The sequence below is a fragment of the Vitis vinifera genome, chromosome 18 (assembly GCF_030704535.1).
Source record: "Vitis vinifera cultivar Pinot Noir 40024 chromosome 18, ASM3070453v1".
NCBI lineage: Eukaryota > Viridiplantae > Streptophyta > Magnoliopsida > Vitales > Vitaceae > Vitis > Vitis vinifera.
In genome coordinates, this window is record NC_081822.1 from 33,762,676 (window position 1) to 33,779,392 (window position 16,717).

General features: G+C 34.3%; 2 protein-coding genes across 7 annotated transcripts; one reads left to right on the plus strand and one right to left on the minus strand.

Annotated features, from left to right (window-relative positions):
* The first annotated feature begins 1,343 nt into the window (after positions 1–1,343).
* LOC100265403 (pentatricopeptide repeat-containing protein At1g71490) lies at positions 1,344–8,923 on the plus strand. 6 transcript variants are annotated; one of them, XM_019217917.2, is made up of 5 exons: positions 1,344–1,580; positions 2,637–5,277; positions 6,106–6,164; positions 7,174–8,439; positions 8,652–8,923. In XM_019217917.2, the coding sequence occupies exon 2, from the start codon at positions 2,812–2,814 to the stop codon at positions 5,056–5,058; it is 2,247 nt and encodes a 748-aa protein (XP_019073462.1). In that variant the 5' UTR covers positions 1,344–1,580; positions 2,637–2,811; the 3' UTR covers positions 5,059–5,277; positions 6,106–6,164; positions 7,174–8,439; positions 8,652–8,923. The 6 variants fall into 6 exon arrangements, with proteins under 6 accessions (XP_019073462.1, XP_010645902.1, XP_010645901.1 ...); XM_010647600.3 differs by having other exon boundaries at positions 7,174–7,250; XM_010647599.3 differs by having other exon boundaries at positions 7,174–7,224.
* A 730-nt stretch (positions 8,924–9,653) lies between these two features.
* LOC100243104 (uncharacterized) lies at positions 9,654–13,287 on the minus strand. The gene is made up of 5 exons (XM_003634892.4): positions 12,665–13,287; positions 12,213–12,327; positions 12,031–12,112; positions 10,590–10,641; positions 9,654–9,915 (listed from the first exon to the last, which is right to left on the minus strand). The coding sequence occupies exons 1-5, from the start codon at positions 13,031–13,033 to the stop codon at positions 9,853–9,855; spliced, it is 681 nt and encodes a 226-aa protein (XP_003634940.1). The 5' UTR covers positions 13,034–13,287; the 3' UTR covers positions 9,654–9,852.
* Between the last annotated feature and the right edge of the window lie 3,430 nt (positions 13,288–16,717).

Sequence of the window (16,717 nt, forward strand, 5' to 3'; positions counted from 1 at the left end):
AAACATATGCCAGTCATGCTTGAAATAACTTTTCTCCAACAGTGTTGGCTTGGCTTCAAGCTTTTCTCCAAAACTGCTCACCTTTAAACTCGTTTCTCCTCACTCAGCTATCTCCAAAAAAATCTCTCCTAGTTGGTTATTCTAAACTTCTCATTCTATGGTCTGCTCACTCTCTCATTTCTTTCTCCTCTCACACTTCTCTTTCTCCTTTGTAACAGCCACAAAATATCCCTGAATACCCTAGCTTGTTTTTCTTAGTCTTCTCCCTTAGCAAACTTGCTCCTCAAGCTACCCTCCCTCCTATTCTCCAATTTCTCTCTAACAGCTTGCAACTCCAAGAAAAACTCGCTCCCCCAAGCCACCAAACCTCTCAGACAACAACCCAAAAAAATATCTCCTCCAACCTCTTTAACTTGCCCTCCAAGCCAAAAAATATCTCCCTATAACCAACAACAACCAGTTTGCTGTTACTAACGGAATACGCTCTCCCTAGAATCTTCCCTCATACGTGTCCCTTCCCCATTGTTTCTCCAAACCACTAACATGATTCCCTAGCATTTAACCACAAGGCGACACGTGGCTCCTTGAGAGCCCTCCACATGGTAAGAAAAGCCTACAAAAAAGTGAGTAAAATGAGCCCCCAAAATGGGGGTCTATAGGGTCCTACAAAGATTTTGTGTGATAATAAGTCTGCTATTGCATTGACAAAGAATCCGATGTTTCATGGTAAAAGCAAACACATAAGCATCAAATTTCATTATATTAGGAAACTTGTGAAAAATCAAGAAATCGAACTTAAGTTTTATAAATCAGAAAATCAAGTTGCAGATATTTTTATGAAACCATTAAAGATGGACGTGTTCGAGAAGTTGAAAATGATGTTTGGTGTGATTGACTTTACAATTTAGGGAGGCTGTTGAAATTATAATATGTCTGAAAGTTAAATTAGAATAAATAAGGCACTATAAATATATTTTTTTAAATATAAAAAATTATAAAATAAATAAATTTAGAAGATTTTAAGTTTTCAGATAGACTTTTATTTTTAGAAAACATAAAAATATATTTTTGAATCTTTTTTACAATTATTTCCCAAATAAATCTTAACTTTTCAATTATATTATATTTAATCATGGGATTAGTATGCTATTTATTTGATACCAAATATTTTTCTTTAATGCAATACAAAAAAAAAAAGAAAAAAACTTTTCAATCCAATTAAAAATATAAATAATTATCTTATGTATATAGCAAAAAAATAATTTGAAACTATATAAGTTGAATTTGTATGGTTAAAATATTTTAATAAAACTGCCAAATATCGCAATTTAATCTTTCGGGGCTAAAATAATTTCAGGCAACATCTTCAAGATCGGACCTCACCAAACCGCAAATGGGCCGGTTCATTTTTGTTACACCTCCGGTTCAACCCGGGTCATGAATGGTTGAACCGCTCAGCCGTTCAGCCGCCTTCAAGACCTCCCTCTGCGCCCACAAATCAACCTTCCATTCGGCTGAGAGCCGCCTCACTCTCCGGCGATATCTGGGGCAATGGTTCCGGCGACCACTCTTGAAACAAGGTAACCTCTCTTTATCTACTGGGTTTCAACTTCCGGTCTGTAATCATGCTTTTGATTTCATGCTCTTGTTTGGTTGCCGAGAAAATAAACGAAAAAGAAAACGCAGGAAAATTTTCTAAGGTTGAACTGTCATTTGCCCCATTCTGTTGTGAGGTTTGGTTTTTTTTTTTTTTTTTGGTTTTTTAATTTTCTCGCCAAGCAAACGGACTATTAGTTTTGCGGAATTTTGGAGTAGTCAAAAGCAGCACATTTTCTTTTCTTTTCTTTTTCTGGTCTGATGTGAATTCTTTTTTGTTTGCTGAGAAATTACAAAAATGAAGCTCTGTGACATCCCAAACGGAAAATCAATACAGAGATGACGAAATTATATCATTGAAGAACTAGGTTTCGCTCTGAAAATACAGTCTCCCTGCACTTTGACATTCACATTTTCAATTATTCATCTCATTCACCAACAAAATACAGTAGGTAATGAATGGATTCTTAAACACGGAATTTTTGAACTAAATTGATGACTTGTCAATTATGTGCCTCTGGGTCTTGGTTTGGGTGGGAAAGGATTGTGGTTGGAGGTAGTCAAGGGTCTGCATTCCTTTATGTTTTTGCATATGCATAAAGGGGAATAAGATAGATGGTCAAAGAAATGTGGGTCACTAAAAACAAGATTGATGCTCGAACTTTTGTTCAAATCTAATGAAGTTAAATTACCAGGTTTTGTTTAATAGTTTTCCAGTTCTTCTTCTTTGGAAATTTTTGGATTTTGTATAAATTTATTATATGAATTTAATAAATTATGCTACTTGTGCCTCCCCGACCAAAGTACAAAACGGTCATCGCAGTCCTTGCCCTTCTAATATTATGGTTACGAATATGCTATGCTTGTAAACATCATTGAAATGAAATTATCAAAAATTAATTCTTACGTTTCCAGCTCATCACCCAAGCTTGGCCGCTTGGTCGTGTGATTCTGATGCCTTGATCAAGGCTTATTTCTTTTCTTTTTCCTTTTTCTTTTTTGCTTCAATAACACCATTTTGATTATCTGAATGCGTGCAGGGAATAGCTAAATTGAGTGGAGCATTGTTGTTAGTTCCTTATGGTTGTCAATTAACTGAACTTATCCTCAATGTTGAGAAATAAAAATTGAGGTTTCTGACAGTCAATCTCACGTGCTCATTGTGACTCATGTTTCAAATGCCAGTGCAGTCATGTGGTGGAACATCTACAGTGTATGCCTCATCCATCTTATTTTCTTCCAAAGGGCCTTTTTGTGTCCCAAATCCAAAGATTCATACCTAAAAAATGGAAACAAAGTATCAAACCAGTAGATATTCAACATGTTCATCCATCTGCATCCTGCAATGCACTAGAATCTGCCCAAGAGACATTCACAAGTGTTGATGCATCTATGATAGATTCCCTTCTCACATCCTTGAAGGAGTTTACAAGCCGAGGCAATCTATTGGATGCCTTCAAAACTGTCTCTTTGATTAGACTCCATGCTTCTTCTGCTTCTCAGGACCTCATTGTACACCCCATATCTTCTCTTTTATCATCATGTACTGATGTCAAATCCCTTGCAGAGGGTCGACAGCTCCATGGCCACATTATATCTTTGGGTTTTGAACAACATCCCATTTTGGTTCCTAAGCTTGTCACCTTCTACTCAGCCTTTAATCTCCTGGTTGATGCCCATGTTATAACTGAGAATTCAAATATTTTGCATCCTTTTCCTTGGAATCTGCTTATCTCTTCCTATGTTAGAAATGGGTTTTGTCAGAAGGCTCTGTCTGCCTATAAACAAATGGTGAAGAAAGGGATTAGACCAGATAATTTCACTTATCCATCTGTTCTCAAGGCTTGTGGTGAAGAACTTGATTTGGGCTTCGGAAAGGAGGTTCATGAGTCCATCAATGCTAGTCGTATTAAGTGGAGCTTGATTGTGCATAATGCATTAATTTCCATGTATGGTAAGTGTGGGAAGGTGGGTATTGCTCGTGACTTGTTTGATAAAATTCCAGAAAGGGATGCAGTTTCTTGGAACTCAATGATTTCAGTTTACGCCTCCATGGGTATGTGGAATGAAGCATTTGAGCTTTTTGGAAGCATGTGGGCAGAGGATATTGAATTGAACATTATTATTTGGAATACCATAGCTGGGGGTTACTTGCGGACAGGTAATTATAAGGGTGCACTAGAATTGCTTTCTCAGATGAGAAAATGTGGCAGTCATTTGGATTCTGTGGCATTGATCATTGGTTTGGGTGCATGTTCCCATATTGGGGATGCAAAACTGGGGAAAGAGATCCACAGTTTTGCAATCCGTAGTTGTTTTGGTGAGGTTGATACTGTAAAAAATGCGTTAATCACTATGTATTCTAGGTGTAAGGATCTCAAGCATGCATATTTGTTATTCCAATTGATGGAAGCTAAGAGTTTAATTACCTGGAACTCCATAATTTCTGGTTGCTGTCATATGGATCGATCCGAGGAAGCCTCCTTCCTTTTAAGAGAGATGTTGCTTTTTGGCATTGAACCAAATTATGTGACAATTGCAAGCGTTCTTCCTCTCTGTGCTCGAGTAGCAAATTTGCAACATGGGAAAGAGTTCCACTGCTACATGACTAGGCGTGAGGATTTCAAGGATCATCTGTTACTATGGAATGCTCTTGTGGATATGTATGCAAGATCAGGAAAAGTTTTAGAAGCTAGAAGAGTGTTTGATATGTTGGGCGAGAGGGATAAGATGACTTATACCTCCATGATTGCTGGATATGGGATGCAAGGAGAGGGACAGGCTGCATTAAAACTGTTTGAAGAGATGAACAATTTCCAGATCAAACCTGATCATATAACCATGATTGCAGTTCTATCAGCATGCAGCCATTCAGGTCTTGTAACTCAAGGTCAACTGCTTTTTGAAAAAATGAGGAGTCTCTATGGTCTTACTCCACATTTAGAGCACTTTGCTTGCATGACTGATCTTTTTGGTAGGGCAGGTTTATTAAATAAGGCAAAGGAAATAATTAGAAATATGCCTTACAAGCCAACTCCTGCTATGTGGGCCACTCTCATAGGAGCCTGTCGGATTCATCGAAATACAGAGATAGGGGAATGGGCAGCTGAAAAACTGTTGGAAATGAAGCCTGAAAATCCAGGATACTATGTGTTGATTGCTAACATGTATGCTGCTGCTGGGTGTTGGAACAAGCTTGCAAAGGTGAGAATTTTCATGAGGGATTTGGGTGTGAGAAAGGCTCCTGGATGTGCTTGGGTTGATGTAGGCACTGGGTTTTCTCCCTTTCTGGTGGATGACACATCAAATGCTAATGCAGATGAGATTTATCCTTTGTTGGAAGGATTGACCATGGTAATGAAAGAAGCCGGTTATATTTCCAGTGAAGATTTTGGTTCTGGTGATGAAACTTCCGGGGAATTCAATGAGGAAATGAAATTAGTATCAAACAATAGATGTTGAACTGAGGAGATACAAAGATCTTGACACAGGAGGGAGCTTGGTGCCATCTGTGTGGAAGGGGCTAATATCCCAGATTCTAATTCTTAGGTAAGTGTCCAACCTTGCAGCAGATGCCAATTAATTGCTTCAAAGTTTGGGATTGATTTGGCACTCAACCCCTTGACCAATTGTGCTTCTTGTGCTTGGAGAGACGATCAATGCTTTCTTCCATAGAAACAGGTGGGCACTTATGGGCTAGCACAACATTATTCTCTTGATGATTACTGAATCATTAATGATGTTTTACAATTTGAAATAGAAAAGGTATTACATTGTATTTTCAATACGTAATTGATAATAAATTCATATAGCTAAGAGCTCTTGTGACTTAATTAATATTATGGATAGCATGCATTTAATTTTCTCTTGACTTCCTGGAGCAGTGGTTGGGTGGTTAGCTTGTATTCAGAAAGTTTTGGATTTGTAAGGCCATTAGATTATTTCCCCATATCAAGAAAGGAGACTGTTTCTTCTCCTCCAATTCACCTCTCACTAACTCGTGTGACAACTTTCAGCCTATAAAATCTATCCTTGCTGCTGCAATAATTTTACTGATGTCTTATCATCAAAAGGTTTTTCTTTCAACAATTGATTATCAATGGCTTGTGGAGAGATTTTAAATACCATTTTAGAACAGTGGAAAAACTCCAAAAGTCTACTGATGAATGAGTTCTTGCAATGGACAAGAATTTCAAGATCTTCTTGTCAGCTCTGAAGATCTTTTTGTAAGGGGAATTAGCAACATTTGTTTGAGAGGTTTTCTGCAGCTGCAGGAAACTGGCCCTTTAATTTGGTGTCAACTGTGTCATCTAGCTTTCTCTTTTCTTTTCTTTATTTATTTATTCATTTTTTCTGAATTGAATAAATCTAATTCCTTGTGCTTCAAATCAAAGTAGTTGGTCCTGTTTTTTTTTTTTTTTTTAATTTTAAATATGGCATTCTCTTTCCATTGGCTGACTTCAAATGGTAATTTAAGGCTTTTTTGGATTGTGATTGTCTTTCTTTCAGCTGGCAGCTTTAAAGATTTTGAGGGCTTCTGCCAGGTTGTAAGAGACCAACTCATCTTGGTAATGATCATTTGCTCCCATTGCACCTTGTTTGTAATTCATATGTTTAATTGGATTTTCTGCTGTCATGTTCATTACTTCATTTATATCCTCTTTTTGGCCACCTCTGCCCCACAAGAACAGCAACAGAAGCCCTAAACCCCCACCCTCTCTCACACCCCAACCACACACTCAAAAGGGATGTTTTTCCTCTCTCTTAATACCTTTTTTTTTTTCTTTTAATATCAATTGTCTTCACGAGGAAATGGCGATACACCGAAACTTTTGCAAGAAAACATATCTTTTATCTCATGTAGGGAATAATAATTTCTTTTTTAGAAGGGCAAACAAGAATATATAAAAGACGTCAATTAGTAGGGAATAATAATTTTACTTGATTTTGATCTCAGGATGGGATTTACAATTTACGTGGTGTGAGGTCAAAGTTTTTCCTGAGGCAGCATGATGTTTCTCATTTGATACCATCACTTAGCTAATGGAATTGTGCATCATTTAATGCATACCAATTTATTTAACTGTTCTTGAAGAGCTTGTAATGCATGCTCCATTGTTTCAACATACATCATTTATTCATTGTGAGGCAGTTCATCTAAATTCAGTTCTGGAGTCTACTGATACAGCCTTTAAACTAATTATTGTACCATAGCCATTATTTTATGATCATGCTCCCGATTGCTACACCGATTGGTTTCATGCATTCTGTCATCTTTCATCCCTTAGCTTCTTTCTGTTTTGGCAATAGTTTGAATTTACTCTCACTGTGGTTGACTAGTACGTGCATGTATGTGTATATTCCCATTTGCACTGAAAGCAGTGAATCTACTGCTGTTTGATTCTTCTTCTTCTTTTTTGGGATAGGTAAACTTTATTTCTTTTTTGATATTTTTTTATTGTCCCCACTAGGACTCAAAAGTGCAACTTCCCACAAACCCACCTCAGCTTTCATTATATTTTATTTCACTTCAAGTTTGCATCTCTAACAATCTATATTCTGATTGTTGACAAGCAGATATTGAAGGGGCTTCTAATGTTGGGAAGAGGGGCTGAACCACCTTATCAGGTTGACATGCAGGCACACTTGTGTTGGTAGTCTATATTCCTGCAAACCATATCATAGTTGTTGATCAGATTAATGGCTTATAGGCTTACAGAGAAGTGAAAATGTTGGTTGTAGTTGAGTTTTAAGAGCAAAGCATAGCTGCTGATATGTAGATCTTAGATGGTATAATTTAAATTGTTGATGGTAATCAATCAAGCTTGAAAATTTGAGTTTATTTTGTCCTTAACTAAAATTTTTTTGTAAAGGTTTGTTTTTGTCTTAATGGTACTTATGCTTTACGTGATGTACAAGAATCCTATTTTCAATTCCTTGAGTTTTTTTGGCATCCCTGTCCCCTCTGCTTCCTCTATTTTGATGTCTTGATTGTTTTCTATAGAGTGGACCTACATAGGTTAAAATGTTTTGTTGAATTGCTTCTGTATAGTGTATTGTCTTGTAAAACCATTTCATGACATGACACTGAGTTGATTAAAGAAACAATTTAGCAAAATATTTTCTGAAGAATTTTTTTTTTTGTGTTGTCCAGACATGTTCTTATAGATTTTATGATTGTTGGTTTCCATGGACATGGCCTTAATATACTAGGAGATGAAAAATACCTTAAGGTTATGTTTGGTTTCCGGAAAGTACTAAGAAAAGAAAAAACCACTCTCATGTTTGGTTTTATTATGGAAAATACGAAAGAAAATCTAATATAGTCAAAATTAGTTAATAACTTACACATTTTCAAATGATTTAATCTTTATATGGAACAGTTAAAATAAGTGTAATGAGTTTGAAATAGCATATACAAATAATTTATTGACTTTAAATTTATTTTTTATTTTTTATTTTTCTTCAGTTTTTCTTTCCTTCTACTTTTCCTTTCTATTTTCTTTCCCTTACATTTTCCTTGGAATTTTACGGGAACCAAATGTAGCGTAAGTGGACACTTTCCTTGCCAAGATTAAAACCCAACAACCAAGCTCGCTAATATCTCTGAAATATCAATGCATGTTTACTATCTTTAATTTGTTTCATTTATATGCCCTATATATTAGCTTTAATATTTGAAACTTGGAATGTTGAGTCAGTTTATTATACACCTGACAAGGAGAGATTGTTTTGCTATCTGATAGATATAGAAAATGTAACATGCATATTCATCTTTGATTACAGGTACAATTCTGAAAGAGACCTTTCATTTTTCACCATTCCCCCGTTTCGGTTTTTCTTGTATGCATTGTTCTATCTATATGATTTTATTGCTTTGCTCATTGACATAACTGCTTGTATGCTACCTGTACATACCAAAATATGCATTATCAGCTACTGGGAAATTCCCAGAACAATGATTTTATTGATGCCAAATGTGTAATTCAATTCCCAGATTATACCTTACGAGGAAATTCTCATTTACAGTCAACTATTTGTCTTTTTCCATTCAGGACCTCTAACCGATGAAAGCTGCAACCCCTGCTGAAGGGAAGAGGCCTTCCATTCTGTTGTTGTTTCCATTGTTAATTGCTTTGAAGATGCTAAAGAGGAAGCAGAAGGAAGAATGAAGATCTGGCAAAGAAAATAGAATGCATCATTGGATGTACGTAAGTGCCATGTAACACCTACACGGCTGAGTAAATTTATTTTTTTTATACCTGTTGAAAAAGGAGAAAAATGAAAAAAAATAATAAATTACTTTATTTTGTTTTTCTGTGGTGGAGATGAAACCTTGTTTGGCTGCATGCTGAGAGTGAGCGGCAATGGAACATTTGTGAATAGAAAAAAAGTTAAAAGTTAAAAGACAAAAAGTAAAAATAAAAAATAAAAAAAAGGGGAAAATAAATAATAAATCTAATATCAATAAATTATTTTTATATATTATTTTAAATTTATTTTATTTATTTTAATTTTTTGATATAAAGATTAAATAATTTGAAAATATATAACTTTTTAATTAATTTTAATTTTTTTATATATATTTTTATAATACAATCAAACAAGAAAATTAAAAACCTATTTAATAATGTTTTCGAGAATAGTTTTCTGTTCTTCATAATAATAAAAAAATTGGAAAACATGTTTGATAATAAGAAATTATTTTATGTTTTTAGTTTTTTAAAAAAAAAAATACAGTGTTTTTAAATAACATCTTTTAGTTGTTTTTCACATGTTTTTTTAGGACTATTTAAAAAAATAATTATACAAACATATAAAATGACTAAAAATAAAATACTAAACATAAAAATTATTTGGTTTAAAATATTTTAAGTTTTTAAATAGACTTTTGTCATACAAAATATAAAGAACAAGTTTCAATAACTATTCTTAAAAATTGTTTTTTAGAACTGTTTTTGAAAACAGCCCCAGATAGGTACTTATTTTTCTTTTTTCTTTTTTTCTTTTTGAGAACCAAACACAACTTAAATATAAAACAATACAATAACAAAGCATGTCCAAACTCATGTTTTCTTTGAATTTTCTCCTTCTATGTACACTTTATATGAATATCCGTACTTGTTTTATGAAGTTTGAAGGGTTGGTTGGAGAACTATATTATACAAATACAAACCCAGGATTGCTTCTCTATTGGGTTTTGACATCGAAGGCACAAGTTTTGAACGTAATTACCAGCCACATCATAGAATGGAATCATAACCAGTCTGCTAATTTTGGAAACCGTTGCAGCAGCCAAGCTACCCCCCTGATGGCTACCTGCATTTTCAGTTATTCATACAGAAATACCAGTAAGCTATAAGCAGAACAAACTGAAACAGCAGTGCTACCAATACTAACATGCATATACTACTTTTTGATCATCAAGCTCGGTTCTGAAACGATTGGGAAAAGAAAGAATGGGAACTAAAAGGTTAAGGATCTAGAGCCATTGGCAATGACATGTAAATGAGCTTCAAGACTGGTGCAAGAGAAGCTGTTTGTTAAAACTTAAAACCCATCAAGTCAAATAAAGTAGTTTAGAAGATATGTTTGCATATCAAGAGTGTCCCTTGGGATGCACCTAGTGCCAAATATCAGCTCAGATCATTGGTTAAGCTGCGTTAAATGTGGGTTTTACAAGCAGTTGTTGCGGGTGTAAGAATAACAACGGCTGTTTGGATGGACTTTTCAGAAGCCAAAACCAGTTTTTTAAGCCCGATAATAACTTCTATTCCCATCTTGATGGTTTTAATAAACTATTTTTGGCTTCCAAAAGAGTTTAACATGGAAATAAGTGTAAGGTCACTTGTTGTGAAAGCCCCTTTTAGCTTATACAGAAAATTTGTTTAGATTTAATGAAAAAAATTCCCCTTTGAATTTGTGGTTTTGGCTTTGGTTTCTAATTTTCTATTTTAGACTAAAAGCTATGGTCTAAAAGTTAATAAACGTACCAAAGCTGTCTCTCCTGGCTTGAAAAATGGCTCCACGCTATCTCGCCCATAACTGTTTACAAAGCTAAGATCAGCAACCGAACGACAAATGACGCATTCAAGAAAAAAAAAAATTCACACGGGTTTGGTAGAAAATCAATGCAAATCTAGAGTTCTTTCATAAAAAATACAAGACAATCTTCATAGCGATTATCCAACCAAAAGAGATCACGGCAAACATGTGTGAGAAAGGTCAAGAAAATGTCTTATGCCATATGTAAGGGTCTAATGAAATAGCTCCAAAGGTATTTAGCTTTTATTAAATTGTAGCAAGAAATTCGATAGGCTTAAGTGGTTATTAACTCTACAACAAGGGAAAGGAAAGTATGTTATATCCTTTTGCAAATTAAGCTTTAGCCTAATGCTATTTCCATTTTTCCTTTTTTCATCATTTGAAAAAAAAATGTAAACTAGTATCTTCTTTGCAGGTTTCTAAGGATCATTCAATATGGTTGTACAAATACGTCCAAGACAAACCCATGGAAATACCCTTTTATCAAAGAAAATAGAAACTGCCCAAATTGCATTGAGAAAAGAGATATAAGATTGTTGACCCCTCCTCCGGTTTTTTCTTGTGCACTTGGCTCCATCTATGCTATGTCATGGGATATTTGATCAGAACGGTGTCAAATGGGATCATCCTCATCAAGCATAACTCATCTCTTCTCAGGATTGTGGGTTAACTAGAGAGATGTAAATGGGCTAGGAGAGTGCAACCCGTCTTGTCCCTGTCCTTACTAGTAAATCTATTCCCCATCCCTACCATATTCCGTGTCTTTATATATATATATATATATAGTTACAGAGAAAACGTGTTTTAAAAAGCGAAACGCCAAAAAACCGCCATGAAAATCCAAAAAAACATCTTAAAGTACACAAAGAGTATACAAAGAGCACCGACAACGCCACCCAAAAAAGAAAGAGGGACTATCATAAAACAAAACCCTTCAACGAGCCCCTATCAAATCCACAAAATCTACAATAGAGGAAGAGCTCAAAGCTATAAACAATTTGGACCACGCCCAATGATTACAAAGAAAAGCAAGTTTAATTCCTTAATTGGAAAGCTCTTTGTTATCGAACATCCTATTCCTTTCCTTCCAGGTCGTCCAAAAAAGACACAAAGGAGTTGTCCACTAAACCTTTTTCCTTTTCCTACCCACAAAGGACCCGCGCCAACTTGAGAGTGTCTCTTGTGTTTTAAACTAGGAAGGGATGGATTCCCCATCCCCGCCTTGTCCTTGTTTCGGGTTTATGAAATTTTCCTCCTTCCCAATCCTAATTATCACTCTCCTTCCCACCAAGGTTCCGCTCAATGGGTTTTTTTGCCAACCCTAGGGTTAATGTAAATGCATTGTGATGATAGAATAAATTGTTCTTTCAAAATGAAACTCCGACTTACATTATTTGCCTTTTGCCATTCAACACCTCCAACCGATAAAAGCTGCACCCTTTGCTAAATGGAAAAGGCCTCCCCTTCCATTCTGTTATCATTTCCACCATTAGTTGCTTTGAAGGTGCTAAACAGGAACTTATCAGAAGTATGAAAATCAGAAAGAACAGAGAAGCGATCCTTCAACATACCCAAGTGCCATGTAACCCCAACAGCCGAGGAATCAGCTTCTGATATGTCATCAATCACAAATTGCAATTCCATGCTTATGGTATCAATAAATTTGTTGAAGAAGTCCATGATCGCCTGCACATTCATGTTGAGCTCAAACTACCCCTAAATTATGAAATAAATTTCAAGGTCTTTGATCAAAATTTAGAAAAAAAAAAAAAAAAAAACCCATTGTATGACCCTTGACATTGCAGACTTTCTTGAACTTTTCTTTAACAAATTATAAAAATTTTCTAAATAAATTTTCCAAATTTTTCAATAAATTCACAATCTATTCATGAAGAACCCAAGCATTATCAACAATTACCCAATTATTTCCCAAAAAAAAAAGTCATCAAATCACAAGACATATTTGGAATTTCATCAAATAATCTCAATAATTTTCCCGGAATTCAACCAGAGAAAGACAAACCTTACGACCCACAAAGGGTTGGGGGAAGATGAGGTCTTCATAGACACAGTTGTGGGCAATGAGCTCCTCCACAGAATCAAGGTCATGACTATTGATTCCTGCATAGAAAGCCCTCACAACACTGGACCCAGAAAGCAATATGGACTCATCACCACCATCACCATTAGCTTCATCACTTTGAGTGGTTGTTACTGGTTCTGCAATGGTGGCAGTTGGGTTTTGTGGGGAAGATGAAACCCTTAGTAGGTTGCATCTTCTGCTTCTTCTCTGAGTGAAGTGGGTGGCAATGGAGGCTGTGTGGGGATGAAGGAGGGGCGGAGATAGTTTTGATGGTCGAAGGAGAGTGGTGGAGTTTGTGAGGAGGCTCATGTTGGCTTGTTTATTAAAATCTTCATTATCACCTATTTATTTCTTTTTCTTTTCTTTTTTTCACTGGTAAAATGTCAAAAAATATAAACATACATAGATTAATTTGTGGTGAAGATGAAACCCTTAACGGGCTGCATATTCTTCTTTGGGTTTTTGTGGGGATGAAAAGAGGATTGAAGGTGGGAAATGGGGTTTTTGATGAGGATCCTATTTTAATCCACTTTCTTCAACCATTTTTTTCAAACTAACTTTTTCTTCCAAATAACCAAATCCATTTTCTCCTCTTTTCACCATCAAACCCATTTTCTTCTCCACTTCTCCACCACAACAACTTGGTAGTCCTCCAACAACAACAACCATTCCTCCACCAATGATGCTGCTCCTCCATTGATCACAAAAAAGATTTTTTCCTTTTGTTTTGGTCAGCAACCACTCATAACTGTCGTGTAGGGAAGTCATCATCTAGTTTTTGGAGGGTCCCTTTTTTTTCTTTTTTTTTGGTGTAGTAGGCTTTTATTAAAAATCCTCAATCTTGGGATTTCTCATATGTGGGTTTTGGAGAAATTTTCTTTTGATAAGATCAAATGTGAGTTTTATCACTTTCACAAGCTTAAGTTGGAGAATAATGGAAAATCAAATTTTGGTTTTGTGGTTTTCATGTAAATGAGTGAAAATTGAATTTCTATAATCGTGCATTGAAAATATGAGTTTTAAGCTTTCAATTTCTTGAAATTGAACATATGAATTTTTGGAAAATTGAACTTTGGTTTTGTGGTGTTTATGTGAATGGGTGAAAATTAAATTTATGGAATTTGGTATTAAGAATATATGAGGGCTTTTTTGGAAAGTGTTTGTATTTTTTTTTTCTATTCTTAAGAATATAAAACACTGAAAAACATGTTTGACAATTGTTCTTTATATTCGTAAATTGATTTTTTGAAAAATAATTTGAAGTTGTTTTTCATGTTTTCTACATTATTAACTAAACAAAAAACATTTTAAAAAAAAAACATGGAGAATACAAAAAAAGACACATAAAGAACAAACAAAAAAACTTTCAAACCCTCGAGAGATGCATCATACAATAAATTAAACCAACCCTAAATCCATTTCAACACCTCCGGTTGACTACCTACAAAAGGTATAAAAAATGTATGGAAGATTGCAGTGACGTTGCAATCTAAACTTCACATAGATGGGGCAGTATAGGTGGGTATAGAGGAAGGTATATTTGTGGATGATTTTTAGATGAAAAAATATGTGGGAAAGAGAGGGAGAGAGGAGTAGAAGTGAGGAAAATGGATGTAATGAAAAGAGAGAGGGAGAAAGGAGAAGTAGGGAAGGCAGAGGTGATGAGAAGAGAGAGAAAGAGAGATATTGTGAAATAGATTTTAGAAGAAGTGTCTAAGAAAATTATTTCAAAAAATAACTATTTAAAAAGGTTCAATGGGAAAGAACTTGAATTCATTCTCGAGGTTTCAAAAATGTATATTTAAACCATAATAATATTCAATGGGGTCTTAGTCCGTCTTAAAAAAAAAACGCATTTTTCTTAAGAATGTAAAAGGGCTTTGAAAATTGGTCACCGAGGTAGGAAAATGACTCAAATGCATTTCTGATATTTCACAAAGGAATATTTAGACCCTAATAAAGTTTTATGGGATCTTCAACCACCTTTACAAAAAATATATGACATTTTCTTAAGAATATATGTATTTTTGGAAATCAGTCATGAAAGTTGAAGAAGGCCTCAAATGCATTCCTAAGGTTACAAAAATCAATATTTAATCCCTAATAAGGCATAATGGGGTTTTGGATTGTCTTAAAAAAATATGTATTTTTGTTAAGAATGCACATATTTTCTTATGGATGTATGTGGGATTAAAAATCATCCATCAAGGAGAGGAAATGACTCAAATGCATTTTCTAGGTTCTACAACGGAATATTTTGGACCCTAATAAGGCCTAATAGAGTGAAGGGCTAAAATTCATTCCCGAGGTTCCACAAATGAATATTTAAATCCTAATAAGGTATAATGGGGTCCCAAGCTACCTTAGAGAAAAGGGTGTTACCTATATATGAAAAGCAAAAGAATATTAGAAAAAGGATTTTGTTCAAGGAAATAAAAAAACCACCTAAGAAGAAAAATGAAGGGGGAACTTATTGGAGGTGTGGGGGATCGAACCTCAACCTCATGCCTCTCGCATGCAAACCGAGCACTCTATCATTTGAGCTACACTGCCTCATCTAATAGGTATTTTATTTTATTATTATATTTTAAAAATGGTATTTTGTAAATTATTTACAATAGTACAATATTGAATTTCTAGAAGTGGGTATTAAGAGTATATGAGTTTTAAGTTTTCACTTTGTGAAAATTGAATATATGAATTTTTAGAAAATCAAACTTTAGTTTTGTGATGTTTATTGATTTGTAGAATTAAGTGTTAAGAATATATGAGTGTTAAGTTTTAAATTTCTTGAAATTGAATATGTGAATTTTTTGGCTTTAGAATTTAAATGTTTTTTAAAAAAATAAAAATAAAAATAAAAAATTCACCATTAACATGTAAGTTATATAAAAGAAGGATGAATGAGTAAATAAAATTCCATGAAATTCAAAATTTTTTTTTTGAATTGAATTGGTTAAAAACATAATGGAGATAATCATTCATTTGTTTGGAATTCTTATCCTTCACCAATAACACTACCTATAAATAGTAAGATTATTATTGAGTCTAACAAAGTTTTCTCTCCAGCAAATTTGAGTTTTCCCATAACTCTTCTATTTTCTCAATTAAGTTATTCCTAGTGTCCATTTACACCTAGAATATGGAGGGTGGAGTAGCAAAAACTCTAATAGTTTCTTCAAAAAAGAAAGTTATCAATCATTAGAGATTGTAATTCAAGCTACAAAGATATCAGCAAGAATTTATTTTGGACTATAGTTTTATTCTTTTTTTCCATTTAGAAATCAGGTTTATGTGTTGTAATGTTTACTGATACTATACTTTGAATCATTTTTCTCATTTAAGTATTCGGTTTTTAGCGAATGAGGTCAAACATATATTAAAAAAGAAAAAAAATAGTTGTAGTAAAGGAAGTTAGGTTTTAAGGTTGAATTAAGTGGGCAATGGGCTAAATAAAGGTTTACCCTTTGTTTTAGAGGTTGGCCTTTGGGTAGCCATTGTTTTGGTTTGATGTTAGCAATAGGCCAAAAAAAAAAAGTTGACCCTTTGTTTCTGCCTTTAGGTGTAAATGTATATATTTCTCTTATAGATGTATGTGGACTTAGAAATTGGCCATCGAGGTGGGGGAAGAGCTCAAATTCAAGATTCTAAAAATGAATATTTATACCCTAATAATGTCTAGTGGGATCCCAATTTGTCTTGAAACAAATGTAATTTTTTTTTAAAGAATATATGTGGGTTAAGAATTATGTCATTGAAACAAAGGAATGACTCAAATGCATTTCCTAGGTTCCACAAATGAATATTTAGATTGTAATAAAGCATATGAGGTTTTAGTCCACCTAAAAACTAATGTACATATTCAATTTACGAATGCACACATTTTTTATAAGAATGTATGTGAGCTTTGAAATCTGTCATCAAGGTGAGGGAAGGGCTCAAATTCATTTTCGATGTTTCAAAAATAAATATTTATACCATAATAAGGCCCAC